The 15,809-nt window shown below is 39.1% G+C and overlaps 1 protein-coding gene across 2 annotated transcripts; it reads left to right on the top strand.

Annotated features, from left to right (window-relative positions):
- Window positions 1–7,312: 7,312 nt before the first annotated feature.
- TOMM7 (translocase of outer mitochondrial membrane 7) lies at window positions 7,313–15,081 on the top strand. 2 transcript variants are annotated; one of them, XM_082631806.1, is made up of 3 exons: window positions 7,313–7,485; window positions 11,058–11,106; window positions 12,709–14,838. In XM_082631806.1, the coding sequence occupies exons 1-3, from the start codon at window positions 7,383–7,385 to the stop codon at window positions 12,722–12,724; spliced, it is 168 nt and encodes a 55-aa protein (XP_082487932.1). In that variant the 5' UTR covers window positions 7,313–7,382; the 3' UTR covers window positions 12,725–14,838. The 2 variants fall into 2 exon arrangements, with proteins under 2 accessions (XP_082487932.1, XP_082487931.1); XM_082631805.1 differs by lacking the exon at window positions 12,709–14,838 and adding an exon at window positions 14,848–15,081 and having other exon boundaries at window positions 7,317–7,485.
- Window positions 15,082–15,809: the final 728 nt, after the last annotated feature.

Consider the following 15,809-nt stretch of genomic DNA (forward strand, 5'->3'; position numbering starts at 1 on the left):
GAACTGGGTGCTCCTGATTTCCCAGCCCCTGATTTCCCACTACAGTCTTTATTGTGGTTACATAGTTTGGTACCTAGCCCACTCTTAACCATCGAGTCAAAGTTTGAGTACACACGGTTCGACACTGTTATTCATTTTCAGGAATTTAAAGGAAATCTGAGATACTTGGCTTCATAGGGGACAAGTTAAATATTTTATTCATGAAAAGTATGACTATGCATCTATAAAAAGGGAAGCTATTTATGTACTGATCTGAAATAATTGCTAAGAAATATTCTTAATACTTTTTATTTTGACATATTTTAAGACTTCCAAGAAGTTCCAAAAATTGTACAGGCAGTTCCTGTGGGTCAGGAACTCTCTATTCACCCAGCTTCCTCCAGTGATAAGATATACATAACCATAATCCATTGTTAAAACCAGAAAGTTGAGATCGGTACAATACCATTAATTTAAGTAAAGACTTTATTTGGGTTTCTAAGAAATATTTTAAAATAAAGAAAGAAGGTGAGATAGTGTATATTATGCATCCTATTTGTATATTTTTAAAGGGGTGAGGAGGATGTGTGAGTTTGTGTTTATTTGTTTCCATATGCGTAGAATATCTCTGGAAGGATGTATATGAAACTAGAGACATTGGGTTGCCTCCAAGGAGAAGATCTGAGCAGCAAAGTGTAAAAGAAATAGAATTATGCTCTTTTGTACCAATCCATCTATTTTTTAAAAAGGTAATGAGAAATCTTTTTATGTATTCATATAAAATAATCTTTAAATTACATTTTTAAGGTAAGTAAATCTGACTGTATTCTATTTGCAAAACATATGCATAGATATCTTTGGAAGAATATATAGGAAATCGGTAACATTGATTTGCTTCCAGGGATAAAAATGGGCAGCAGGGGACAGAAGCAGAGGGAGACCTTTCACTGAGTACCTTTTGTACCTTTTAAATTTACACGATGTGAATTTATTTCCTTTTCAACAAAATTAAGAAAACTGAAAAAATTAAACCCTAAAAATAAAGTGCTTTTACCTTGTAATTTTTTTTCCTCTAAAATATTCAGTAGCTTTCTAGCTACTCTTTGGCTAAAATCCAAATTTCTTAACATGACATTTACATTCTTTTTATAACTTGGTCTCATTATTTCCTGCCTGGAGCTTCTGTTCCACCTAAATCGTTTTACTCTCTCTTTTCAAATCCTGCACCTTCTGGCATTTCTTTATTCTTGTCTCCCTCTTCCTCAGCCATCAGAAACTAGCTCAGGCTCAGTTCTGTGATGTTCCCCCTGAACAATCCAGCCCTCTGTGACTTGTCTCTCATCCAGATTTCTATAACAGTATATTGTCTGCCCTACACATTTGGCTCTTATCCCATACTCTCTTGTCTTTCAAGGGTATGGGCACTCTGTCCCCAAATAAGATTCCCAAATCCTTGTAGGCAGGAGCTGAGGACAGTTTTCTGAAACTCCCTTTTCCTGGCAGAACCCTACACTTGGTAGATGTCCCAGTGATACTTTTTGGCTAACTCTTCTTTGCAGAAATTGTATTCCATGCATATGCTCGCTGGATATGCTTAAGAATCCCAAGCTGTATCATGGCAGTAAGAAATTATCTATCCACCCAAAACACCCTAGCAGAAAAAAAAGAGGACAAAGTAAGAGTTAAAAATTCAAGAAAGCACATGGTGTTTGAATATTGATATATTTTTAATATACCATTTCTGGAAAACCAGATGCATGCTAAATTTTTCTCCTCTTTTTCATTTTGGTGCATATATTTGGCTGCATTTTGGAAAATAGGCCCTGTTTTCCTGGTAACCATGGTGAATTAACTAGTTTTTCTGATATATTATCAACTAGTTCTTGCAGTTCTTGTTTTGGGGAAATGGCAGAGTTGGATTCAAAGGTTGACAAGTCTGCTCTCAGATCCACGTGACTTCTAACTCTATGTTCTTTTTTTTATAGCAATGGATTTATGTTAGTCTCCCTCCATGGCACAGCATTGTATTCAGATTTAATGGACACAAAGTATAAACTCTATTCCTTGAGGAGCTTACACTCTGTCGCAGGTTGTAGTAGTCTGTCCTTTGTGCACTCTGTAGCTCTGTATGTAGTAGGTGCAGCCAGTTCCTGGAAGGCTGTTGATAGGTAGCCTTAGAACTAGAGAAAAAACTTCTGAAAAAGGTTGATCTTTGAAACAGAAACCAGTAAGAATGAAGACGCAAACAACAAACAATAATAGAAATAGCTTACCTTTGCCTAAGTCTTTTAGTTAGGCCCCATATTTCAAGCATATTATCTCTTCATCTTTACAGTAACTGATTGAGGTGGATATTATTGTTATCTTCTTTTGCAGATGAGAAAAGAGACTCAGAGAGGTTAAATAACTTGACCATGATCACACAGCTAAGTGACAGAGCCAGGATCCAAATGCAGAGCTTCTGCCCCTGGGTCCCTGTGTTTAACCTTGATGTGATGTTATTGTTTTTCCAAAGATTAGTCACATGGACAAGTAACTTATTAATATACTTGTCTTACTCTCTCTAACTAGATCACAGAGTCTCTAAGTGGAAGACTGTACCTCATTTTCTTATGGGTCTCCACACATAATTATCCATAGCACAAGGAGCTGGACATTGTCAGTACTCAATACTCCAGAATGAGTGAATGCATAAAAACAATTATGGCTTATAAATGTTGTGTTAATAAGACCATGATGTTCAGATTCAAAATTCAACAAACTAACTACACACCAAGCAGTGTGAGGGGTGCAAAGAGCATGAAGTTTTGGAGGACTGGAGATGATGTCCATGAAGGGCCTGGCACAGGGAGGTGCCCAATACATGGTACTTTTATTAATACATTAACATGATCTGATTTAATTTTCCTTACACACAACCCTGTTAGGTGGTATATTAGTCTGCTCAGACTGCCATAACACAACAACACAGACTGGGTGGCTTAAACAACTGAAGTTTGTTTTCTCACACTTCTAGAGGCTCAAAGTCCTGGATCAAGGTGCTCTCTTCTCACTGTGTCCTCACATGGCCTTTCCTCTGTGTGCCCGAGGACAGAGAGCTCTAGTGTCTCTTTCTTTTCTTATAAGAACAGGCCCTATCAGATTAGGGTCCACTCTTAAGACTTCATTTGATCTTAATTACCTCCTTAAAGGCCCTTTCTCCAAATCCCTCCACAGGGGGTTGAGGCTTCAACATATGAATTGGGGGGAGGGGGACAGAATTCAGTCCATAACAAGTAGTTATTCCCTTTCCATTTTACAGATGTGGAAATAGACATTTAAAGGAGTGGTTCCTGTTTTTCTGTGAAGCCTGGCTGTGCTGTCAGAAATGTCTACCACCCATATTTCTGTAGGTTTCTTTCCTCTTAACAACTTAAAGGGTTCAACCATCTAACCCTCTCTAGAGGTATTTTTTTCCTAAGAAGACAGAGTTAGTATTATCTTTTCTCTGGATGTTGCTGGTGAAATCCTGACAGTTGATTTTTTCCCCTGAGTTTCTCACCTTCATGCCTTCACCTCTCTTCTGTTATTTTATAATTAGCTGACACCATGGGGGTTATAATGTAATTGATTAGTTCCACTTTGTTCTACGTTACAGAACAGGAACCATGGCAAGGCCAGGCTTACCAACTTTGGAATAAAGCTGAGGAATGGAAGATTGTTCAGCCTACAGGAAACTCCAGGTGGGACTATCTTATTGCGCTATCACCAGAAAGCATGTGTGACTTCCCTGGTGGTTCAGTGGTTAGGACTTCTTGCTTCCACTGCAGGGGGCATGGGTTTGATACCTGACCGGGGAACTAAGATCCCATAAGCCCCACGGCAAGGCCAAAAAACAAACAAAAACAAACAAAAAACCTCAGAAAGCATGTTATTCTTTACCTGAGGGCTTTTATATCATTATAACTCAATATTCTCTTATTTCACGGTTTCTGCCTACTTGTGCCTTCTGCTGCTTCATGTCTTCTATTCTCTCTATCTTACCAGCTTTGGTCAAATTGTTATTTCTATCTTGAGTTCAAATCTCATTTAGGGAGAGTCTGGTTGGTTCAGCCAGTCAGCATCCCTTTGGGTCACTGGCCAGCATTTGGTCTAGTCGTATGTGTTGCTTCAGTACAATGGAAATAATTCTTTTTTCTATCACAGCATGAGGAAAATATTTTTTGAGAATATACTATTTCTTTTCTTCTGGCCCTGTGTTTACTCCTCTTCTATAACGCAGTCTAGTGTCATGGTTAACATTCAAGTTCTGGAGTAAGAGCGTCTGGGTTTAGACACTACTTCCACCATTTACCAGCTCTATGAACTTGGGCAAATTTACTTCACTTCCCTGTGCCTCAGTTTTCTCAAAATGAGATTGTTAATACAGTCCCCATCTCACAGAGTTGAGAAGATTCAACGAGTTAAAGCATGTGAGCAAGCACAGTGCATGCATATAGTAAGCACCCAGTAAGTATTAGTTATTTCTAATTGGTTGTCTGAGTGTAGTTGCCCACTAGGAAGGAGAATGTCAGTTCTTTTGCCAAGAATATCTCTAATCATAAATTTACAAATAAGCATTTTAGATACCTGTTCTGTGGCTGATTAAGTAGCATAATTAACCAAGACTGTTAGTTCCTGACGACATTCATTCAACAATTCCACAAGTGTTAAATATACAGTAGTTGAGGATATGAGATTTGTGCCTGTAGTCTACTTGGGGAAATGGTCATGTTAATAAATAGTGATAAATCAACTTGAGAGTCGGGGCACCAGAGAGGAAGTGTTCAACTTGCCCTGGACAGGTCGGGGAGATTACATCCTGGAGTAGATATTTGAATGGACCTTAAAAAAGAAAGGGGTGTGGGAAGGCATTTCTGGTAGAGGTAAGAGAAGAGATGAGAGAAAATCTGGTGACTTCAAGGACCGTGTAGGTTGTGCAATATATCTTTATCTTTAATCTTTTATCCTAAAGGCAATAGGGAGTCCTTAGAGAGTTTTATTTTGTTTTAAAATCTACCTTTTTTTTAAAAAAAATAAAAGTAATATGAACAAAAATCAACATATTACAGAGATACATGGAAAGTGAAGATTTCCAATAATTTCCTCCCTCATCCCCTGAGATAATTACTACTACAAAGAGTTTGAAGTATATTTCTCTACATTTCTTTCTAGGCACATAATAACAAATATATGGTAATTATTATTATAATAGGAGAAGACTCTTGCGTGTGCATTTTATATATTTAAAAATAGGGACTTCCCTGGTGGTCCAGTGGTTAAGACTTCACCTTCCAACACAGAGGGTGTGGGTTTGATCCCTGGTCGGGGAGCTAAGATCCTACATGCTTTGGGGCCAAAAAACCAAAACATAAAACAGAAGCAATATTGTAACAAATTCAATAAAGACCCTCCACATCAAAAAAAATCTTAAAAAAATAATTTAGTACTGAAGTTTTGTAGCACTTCCAGCCATTATAAGGTTGCCTATCCCCAACCCTATGTGTAGGAATCACTGTGAAGGTGAATCTATATAATTTAGACTTTGCGGAGACAGAGGAGTGAAACTACTAACTTAGTTGCCCAAGTTCAAAACTGGGCAGTCATCTTTGATCACCTTTTTCGAATTTGCCCTCCACATTCATTTGGCCAACAAGTCCTGTTGATTTAACCTCCTTAATGATTCAAATTTATTTCCTCTTTTCCAATTTGACTACCATTGGCTTCTTCAGAAGTTCCTTGACACCTCCAGGCATTGTAAGGTGTCCTCCATTTGCTTTCCCATTGTATTTTGTGTATAACTTTATCGTGGGACTTAGCACAGTCACAATATATTGGAATCATTTGTTTATGCACGTCTTTTCCTCCCAAACATGAAATTCTTAAAGGTAGTGCCTTAAAAAAAAATCTTATATCTCTAATGCCTAGCATGTAGCTCCATGAATGTTAGATAAAGGCAAATAACATTGGCATTGTTCAGCTCCACTGACAGAAATGCATCCTTACTGTTTGGATAAAAAGTTGAGAGTTTCCTTATCTGTAAAATGAGGCCTATAATATATATAGTTTACCCCTTACAAGAATTAGTAAAATAAGCTTTAATGCAATGCAAGCTTAAATTCTTTTAAAGATTAAAACTAACTTTTGTATTGAAACACTTAACACAGGCAGAGTAGACAGGTTGTTATTATCATGATGATGAGCTAAGCACAGGAATATCCAGAAAGCTAGGGAAAATTTTTATGTACCATTGGGCACCTTCAGAATTTAAAAGACGGAGCATTTCTGGTTTGGAACTGCTCGATTTAAACAAATTTTTGCTCAAATAAACTTAAAAAAAAAAAGAATTTAAAAGAAAATATGATGTATCTTGAGAGTGAGCCAGGAAAGGCATCAAGGTCAAAGCCTTAGAAATCTCTTACAGCCTTAGAAATAAAGAAGTCCTCGACCTGGGGTCAAAAACTCAAACACCAACTGCGGCCAGGCAGTTACTGAATCAGAAGTTGGGAACTTCAAAGGTAAACCAAAGCCCAGGCCCCACCCCCAAACTAATGATAATTTGTAGGAGTTGGTACCCAGCAGCAGTAGGTCCAGCAAGGAGTAAGCCTTTACAATGCCTCACTGATTCTGTTGTGCAGCCAGGGCTGAGAACCACTGCAATTCTAAACCAACGAGGGCAAGATGGGTGTTGATTGCAATGAGATTCGCCAACTTCTCTGAAAAAGTCCAGACTTTCATGGGAACTTTCCCAAACTTTAAAATGTTGGCAAGTAATTTAAAATGTAAATAAATAAATAAATAAATAAAACAACCAAACACCCTGGGAGTCAAAGAAAACATGGATAGGGGCTCTGTTGGGCGTCAGTTTGTAACCTTCCTTGCAGTTCAACCTTCAGCTTGAAGAAGCAAACGGATACAGAGGTAAGTTAAATAACTTGGCCAAGATTAAACGGCAAGTCAGAATAACTGAGTTGGGACTAAAACCTGGTCCTTTTGAATTTAGTTAATGTCCCTTCTATGTTAGGTAAAGAACACTTGGAGATACACTTTAAAAAATGGGTAAGGCTGTGGGCAGAGAGATGGCGTTCCGGGCAGAAGGAATCCCAAAACCAGTGCCCCCAGATATCCCGCAATCAGCGAAACTGGGCGATTCCTAAATAGACGAAAGTGAACTTGGGCCTTTGAACGAGGAGGCTCAACCACGCATGCGCCTTCCACAGGCGGGGCCGCGGAGAGGCAGGTGGAAGGGTGACGAATTACGACCTCCGCTGGCGACGCTCACGCCTCCTGCCGTAAAGGCTGTGTGGCGCATGCGCATCTCCTTCCTTTTTTTCGGATTCCCGACGCGGTTGCCGCAGTTTCCCTGTGGTGCCGGGGCCGTCGCCATGGTGAAGCTGAGCAAAGAGGCCAAGCAGAGGCTGCAGCAGCTTTTCAAGGGAGGCCAGTTTGCCATCCGTTGGGGCTTTATTCCTCTCGTGATTTACCTGGGTCAGTGAGAGAAGAACCTGGGAGGAGTCGGGAGGGAAGGGGGTGCGGAGGCTGAGACTCCATTTTTGGTTTGGGGCGGGAGAGAGAAACGCGAGCACGCCGCGCATGCCCTTTGAGGCTGTCTTGTCGAGTGGGGTCGGTCTAAGCTGAGTTCGAGTTCTTGTTCTGCCCTTTACTTTTTTTTTTTCGGGTTGGGGGGGGGTCTTTAACGAGTCACGTAATGTCTCCCGTCCTGTTTTTACATCTGTAAACTATAGGTGACCTACTTTTCTGAGAGTTAGGACAACCTGACGTATGTGAAAACAACTAATTCACTCTTTGGCACTACGTAGGTTTTCAGGGCGTTTATCCTCACATTTCCAGGTGGGCCTAAGTGGAAAGAGACCGGTGAACCTCGTGGGTATGCCATTGCTTTGAGGCATGATTAAGACAATAGTTGTTGGTTGCCTCTGCGTTCTCACCAGGAGTAGCGGGTTTACTGGTGAGGAAACCGAGGCATAGAAAAGTTCTGTTCCTTGCTGAAGGCCACACAGCTGTCACGTGGGGGAGTTATGAACTCGAGCATTGGGGCATCAAGGCCCATACTCTTCACCACTATGCTGTAGTGCAAAGATTTGTAAGTGCTCAGGCAAATATTTTCACCTAGGGCTGCACATTGGGACTTTATTATCCTGTTTCTAGCCTTGGATAGTCTTTTAATTTTAATCTGCCCTATTCAGGCAGTATTGTGGAAAGGAAAGAGTCTCAGCTCTGTCAGTTTGACATTTTCTAAAACTCAGGTTCATATTTCAGAATCCTATGATTTTAACTAGGTGCTTCTTGATTTTTGGCTTTTTTTTTTTTTTTTTTTTTTTTGGTGTAAGATAAAGTACATTCACTCAGTCTTGACAGAGTGTTTGACTGTGCTGGACATTCTCTAGGTAGCTTTGGCTCCCATTTCCCCATGAGTTGCAAGCCAACTGATAACTTGGAAATACTTCAGTATGCAGGACTTAAACAGATCCTTTTCCGCCCTTATTTTTTCCCTAATATTCTCCAATTGGAGAATTTTAATAAATCTTTTTTTAAAAAGATTTATTATTTATTTTATTAATTTTATTTATTTTTGGCTGCGTTGGGTCATAGTTGCGGCATGTGGGATCTTTTGTTGCAGTGCGCGGGCTTCTCTCTAGTTGTGGTGTGCAGGTTTTCTCTTCTCTAGTTGTGGTGCGCAGCCTCCCAGGGCACGTGGGCTCTGTAGTTGTGGCGCGTGGGTTCCAGAGCGTGTGGGCTCTGTAATTTGAGGCCAGCGAGCTCAGTAGTTGTGGCACGCGGGCTTAGTTGCCCTGCGGCATGTGGGATCTTAGTTCCCTGACCAGGGATTGAACCTGCGTCCCCTGCATTGTAGGGTGGACTGCCGGGGGAGTCCCTCCTCCCTGATTTTGAATGCATTTTTAAAAGAAGCATTACTTTGCCAGATTTTAGTGACTTTGTATAGGTATCAACGGTTAGGGCAAGTAATTGGGACACCCTGCTCTTACAGGCTGTTATTCCCCTCTTTCTTCCAGACTCATCCCCACCTCAGCTTTCACTTAATGGTAGAACGGCCCAGTTTGGCTAGTCAAGCACTGGGAGGAGCTCTTCTTTTAGCTAAGGAAGGTATGGGGGCTTTGATGCTTCCCCGTCTTTGTGCCATCTCCTTTTTCCATTGTGTATATGGGTTCTGTTTTAGTCTGCTCTTGCTTCCTTAGACCCTGTGGTTTCTTTGTTGCTCTGTAAGTCTTCATATACCTTTCCCTCCTCCCCTTTTTGAAATTCCTTTTCTACTGCCAGAAAGCTGTAGCTGGTTGTTATACTCTGTGTATCAGGGGTTTTGGTCGGAAGAGTAGATAATGCTTTCCTTTTCCACCTCATTTTCTTTTTTGTGCACACCAGCTATATTCTCTTTACTAGGACTACCATTATGGTGATTTTTGGTACCCTAGTGTCCAACTCAGGTGGAGATTGATGTTAAGGCTATCTTTTTGTGCTTCTTCCTTGTTAATCATTGTCTTTTTCCTTACACTGTATCTAAACTTAATTTCATGTCTAACCTAGTTCCCATGCTTTACTTCTCCACCTTAGCTCTCACTAAAAGCTGCAACTGCAGATTGAATTTCTTGTGTAATTTAGGTTCAAACATACCTTTTAGGGCTTCAGGGAGTATAGTGGGAATATAGTGCTATAAAATCGGACAGATAGTGACATGATGATAAAGCATGTGTTTGGACAGTTACCAACAAAAGGATTTTCATGAGTTACCTGTTGGAAGACAATTTTCCATAGTATCTTGAATTTCTACAAATCTGGTGAGCAGAGGCAGTGACCCACCCTTTGTTCCATATCTTTAATGATGTTTGTAGGGTGAACAGCCTTGGAAAATAGTTCCAGGGCAAAGGGGAGACATGCTCACTGCCCATTATGAAAGATTCTGGTTCCCTAATCTCAGGGTTCGTCTCCTAAATGGTAATACTCTGACTATAGCTGTTGCGGGGAGTAATAAAGTGTCCTTGTTTCTCTTCTCTTTTTTTTCTTAATAACTAAACTTTCTCCCTTAACATTTTTTTTAAAAAATTTTATTTATTTAGTTACTTTTGGCTGTGTTGAGTCTTCGTTGTTGCGTGCGGGCTTTCTCTAGTTGTGGCAAGCGGGGGTTACACTCTTTGTTGCGGTGCGCAGGCTTCTCATTGCCGTGGCTTCTCTTGTTGTGGTGCATGGGCTTAGTTGCTCCCCGGCATGTCGCGGCATGTGGCATCTTCCCGGACCAGGGATCGAAACCGTGTCCCCTGCGTTGGCAGGCAGATTCCTAACCACTGCGCCACCAGGGAAATCCTGTCCTTGTTTCTGACTTGGAATCTTGTATCTTCTACCAGCATCTGTGAAACTGGTGGGCCAGTTTGTTGTCTTGAAAATGGGGTAAAATTTCATACTCCACAGTTCTTAATGCCAAGTCTAATTTTAATCGGTTATTTCAGCAAATTAGTATGTATGTTGTCTAGTTAATTGATATATTTTAAAAGGTAAAAGTTTTATTTAATCGTATTTGTAATGAGTGTTGATTTTATTAAAAATAACTTGAATTTTTTTTCTCTCTTTCTATCACCAGTCTTTGGCTGCTTTATAAAAAGAGTGGTTCATAGGGGATAAAATAAGATATCTTCAATTGTTTCTTTAAAAAAGTATAGTTTAAAAAAAAATCTTTGTGCTCTCTGTAGTTCATCCAGTGTGATTTGGTTGTTGTGATATCTTTTTTGTGGGTAATGACTAATAATGAAGGTGTGTGCTAAGGGCTGCTATGCTAATTGTGTGTATTATAGGAATAAGGTAGTTTGTCTTCCCTACTGATTAGTTCTGCACATAATCACATACTCTAGTGAAGATTCAAGACTGTTCTGTTGCGCAGGTAAATCTAGGTAATTCTGGTAGATCTGGATATCATTCTAGCTACCCTAGATTGATTTAAAAAGAAAAAGTCTTGATGTAAATTTTTTGTCTGCTAGGGTTTTAATTAGTTTTTATTCTCTTTCTCTTTCTTCCCTCCCCATCTCCCTCAGGATTTAAGAGGGGTGCAGATCCTGGAATGCCTGAACCAACTGTTTTGAGGTACCGCTCTTACAAATAAGCATTGCAGGGCAAACATTCATACATTAGTACTAAGTCATGGCAAGCAAAAGAGAAATAGTGGTAGGTATTGTAACAGCTTTATCAGTCAAGTGTAGTTTTGGGCTGTTGGAAAACTGCAGCAGTTTGCAGACCAGTCTAACTTATGTTATCAGATAGCTACTTTCTCTCCCCCTTCTAATTTTTATTGGGTTGGCCAAAAAGTTCGTTCGGGTTTTTCGTAAGAATGGATAAAGCCAGACGAACTTTTTGGCCAGCTTAGTATATACTGCCTTGGCGTTATAACCATAATGAAGCATATTTTAAAAGGAAAAGAACTAACTTATCCTACCACTTTAAAAGCTGAACTGTTTTTAATACCTGTATTCCTGTCTTATCCTCATTCATATAAATACGGCCTTTTATGTCATTCTAACAAGAGTACAGAGAATTTTGTTTTTTTCACCCAATGTTAGAGTTGATAGCCCATATATTTTCTAGTTGTTGATCACTTAGGTTTTTCAGTTTTTTAGTATTTCAAATAACAATATAACAAACATTTTTATGTGCATAGGTTTTGATTTATTTCCTTGTCAAAGTGTATGAACATTTGTGACTCTGAAAATGCATCGTCAAATTCCTTTCTCTGAAACAACCTTGTAGTTGTTGAATAAGCGCTTGTGAAAACTTCCACACACACAACGCACACAGATACACAGAGTATATATATTCATATACTCAGACATATGTGTGTGTGTATGTATATACTTGTGAAAGCCATATGTATGCGTGTGTGTGTATTTATGTGTATGTGTGAAGGCAGAATCTGGAACAGGAAGCATTGCTCTGTAGAAAGGACTGGCACTATGGTGACTAGGACCCCTGCACAGGTGCTGTGGGATTTCAGCTTTACCCTCTGTCTTAAGACATTTCTTGATTGTCCTAACAGACTTTTCACTGGCTATTCTAGGTCTTCAGCTTCTTCAGACTTCTAATCTAAGCCACTCTTTTCTAGAATGAGCAGAAGTAATAATAGTCATGTTACTAACAGTCATTTACAGTGTGTCAGCCACTGTTTTAAGTGCTTTATGTGCAGTATCTCTAATTGTCACTTCAGTCCTTCAGAGCTGATCACACAGTCGGTAGGTGGTAGAGTATGTCTGTCTCCAAGGCTTACGCACTTTCCACTGGGTCATGTGGCCTCCCTAGGTAATATGACCTGTTACTTAGCACAGTGCCATCTGATACGAATTTCCTCCATCTTCTCTGACTTGCCAGTCTCTCCTTTCTCAAAGCAAGGGTTTTTCCTTCTTAAGGGTTATTGCCATGTGTGCCCTCTTTGTGTCCCTTTGTGCTGTTACTCTCTTTTCCCTGATAAAATTCTTCAGTAAATGGTCTTCACTTACTGCTTCCTTTCTTCACTTTTCTCTTTCTTTAAGCTTTTATGGTGCAGCTTCTTAAAACTGCTTTCAAAGGTCCCCACCAAGCTCCTTTTTTTTAGCCTTTACTCTTTGAACTATCAGTTTTCTTTTTTGTGAAATGGGGTTTCAGGCAATGTATCTGCTACTGAGTAGCCGATTGACCTCAGACGAGTTATTTCCTTAGGGAAACAGTACCTTAGGAAACATTATCAGAGATGGGACTACCTGGTCAAGCTGTGTGAACATTTTCCAAGCCCTGAAAGTTACCGTCAAATACTTCTTCCCAAGAGGCCATTAACCTTTCTAAGATAAGTTTTCTCTTTTATAAGTTGGGCATACTATCTACTTTATAAGATTGCGATGAGGATTGAATAAGAATATTGTGTGTAAAGTATTACAGTGCTTGACAAGTAATGTTTGAGCAGTAAACTATTAATAATAATTTTTAATCTTTTCGATGTCACCTCATTTACCCCACTTCTTTCTCCTGTGAGAACTAGCTCTAGCTACAGTGACACTGCATGCTAATCCCAGAATAAGCTGTATTTTTTCATGCCTTTGTATGCTTATTCTCCCGCAGCCTGGAATGCTTCTTCCTTTCAGTTTTCACTTGTCTAGAAAAGCCCAATCTCAAATGTCACCTCTTCCCTAAATCTTTTCCCCCTTCTCCTAACTGAAATTGCACCATTTTTTGTGTTCCTGTAGTATTCTTTTGTGTCTGTCATTCTTTGCTTTGTATTATGCTTGTTGCTTATTTGCATTCTATGTTGTCCTGCAAGTACCTGAAGTAGCTGCCAACTACTTTGGCAACACTTTTTGAATGTTGAATTAACTTAATTAAATAATCCTAACCTCTTGGTGGTCTTGGAACAGGAACTGATACAGCATTTCCTCCTGTGCAGTTTTTAGACTAGACCTGCATCCTGAGAAATAGTGTTTTTTGAGCCCCAGGTGATCCAGGATCCAGAGGTGGTGCTAGATGTACCCTTTTGTTGTACTGGCTTCAGTTATCCCACCAAGAGTTGACCCTTCAAAGTTGCAGACTGGATGAAGCAGCCACCCCCCTGCTTTTTATTTCTTCACCTTATTGTCATCTCAGTGCTCCTGTCATTGCTGGTGCTGATGATCATTCTTTTCTGTCATTAGGGACATCTTCTGATTTCTTTCCAGGGATATTTGTGATTCAGGAAGGAATTGAGGAGTGCTGATAAGAGTTATCCTGTTACAGAATTTCATATACTGTGCTGCTTGCACTGGGGAGACTTGACTGAGAGGTCTTCCTGGGTTACCTGGTCTGTACCCTGAAAGGAGTAGACTTGTATCTGCCAGGCTTTTCAGTAATGTAAATGTTTTATTAATATAAAACTTATTTAGCAATATAAAGTTGATTGTTTATATATAAACTTATTTATATAACACTTGTGGCGATAATATGGTTCATGATTTACTGGTCTGTTTCCCTTGTTAAGTTGTTAGATTCCTTGGGATTAGGTCCCCATTTGTCTTAATGTCCTCCTCTTTCACTCAGGATGGTGCATTGTACATGGTTGGTTGATATGAATGCCTTATTTAAAATGCAGAATTTAATGAATAAGGGGCAATATCTTAGTAAAACATTATTTAGGCAAAATATATGAATACTAAGTAACTGAGAGAATGATTGTTCCCATTATCTTTATAAAGCCAAGGAAGATTTTCTTTTCTCTTTATCTTAGATGCTCATTACCAATGAGGAAGAGACTTCGATAAATGAATAATTTGTTTTCATATCTTAACTGTATGCAAAAATACTTGGGGTTCATTGTGAGATTTTAATACACTTTTGAAAACTGGGAATAGATGCATGTTGGTTTGCTTTATATGTAGAGGGAAAATAATTTCTAAAAATCAACAGAATGCTCAGATTGTCATTTTGTAATGCAATTTTATTTAAGTTGACATACTACTAGAAACTACATTTTTAATCAACAGGACTTAGAAGTAAAACACCTCTTGTCTCTTTTCTGGATCTAATAATGATACAACTTTATTTTCTGGGTTCATCAGTCCTTCATATCAATATTTTGATTGACCTCAATTTATGTTTTCCTTTTTGCTTATAATAGGTAACTACAATAAAAAGTAATAAAACTATATTTCTTTTAATAGGTCTCTATGTTTGTTTGTTTTTTTTTTGCCCAATGAGGTTGATCCCTCTGTTAACTGAATTTGATAGATGAGTAAACACAAACATAAATGTATAAAATCTTCTAATTCTTAAGCTATGTTTAAGAAGTTTTTACTTTGGGGTTTAATTTATTTTTCCTCTTCACAAACATTTTAGCTTACTTTGGGGATAAAGGACTATTTGGTCATCTGGTTTTGGAAGCAATCAATGCAGAGGAACAACATGGAAGGTGTGCACTCTGGCTGGGATAAGAGATGGGACATCGTTCAGACGTTCACCAGTTGGATGGCACAGGGCTCTTACTTCTCAGATGCGTCTGTGGCAGAGTGGAACCTCTACTGACTTATTTATGATAGACTGTATTAAAATAAATGTTTTTTAACAATGTTATGTCTTGAGTCCTTCTTGAATTGAACATGATAGGACTGTTAGGTAAAAATTTAGCCTTTTGGTACTTTTTGAAAACAGGGAATCTATGTATGTGCCTAGATGCTACTTTAAAAAAATAAGAAAATTTCCAAGTTAATTCCTGTCCATTCGCTTAACAAATGGATTCCAGTTTCCCTTTGCAGTGAATTAATAACTCCTTCTGAGATGTTCTGAAGTAGTAAAAGTAGAGACAGCTCTCTGTGACAAACTGAGTCCTTACTTCCTGTACTGCATCAGAGTAACATTCTCATGAAAAGAAATAGGGTTCTTTGGCTGTGTTGGTAGGGAATGGGAGTGGCATTGGCGAGTTGTGTGTATGATTTGTGAGTTAAACGTGAGTCTAAGATTTCCCTCAGTACTGTTAGAAAGCTAGAGGTGGCTGGGCAAGAGCCCATAGTGAGCTACACAGAATAGTAACACTTCCTATTTTCTGATAGAAGAAAAGGCATTTAATGGAATTAGTTTTCAGTTCTACATCCTGGTTTCCTGGGACCTTTATCTGTATTTGAAGCCCCCACCCCTCTTTAAACTTAGCTTTTTTTGTAATTCTAACAAAATAGATCTATTTACTTAGTTTTGGGAATTGTAATTAATTATAGGAAAGTAGGCCTGAAACAAGGTATGACAGGGTTTGGGAGGTGCCCATTGGATCGAGTGTTTCTAACATCCAGTGTTAGGGAATGATCATG

The sequence above is a fragment of the Mesoplodon mirus genome (genome assembly GCF_964341445.2).
Source record: "Mesoplodon mirus genome assembly, chromosome: 9".
In the NCBI taxonomy this organism is placed as follows: domain Eukaryota; kingdom Metazoa; phylum Chordata; class Mammalia; order Artiodactyla; family Ziphiidae; genus Mesoplodon; species Mesoplodon mirus.

Excerpts from the sequence above, each read along its gene's own strand:
- TOMM7 (XM_082631806.1), top strand. The coding sequence starts at position 7,383 with ATGGTGAAGCTGAGCAAAGAGGCCAAGCAGAGGCTGCAGCAGCTTTTC. Across the intron at positions 7,486-11,057 it reads TCCTCTCGTGATTTACCTGG|GATTTAAGAGGGGTGCAGAT; the intron begins GTCAGTGAGAGA and ends CATCTCCCTCAG.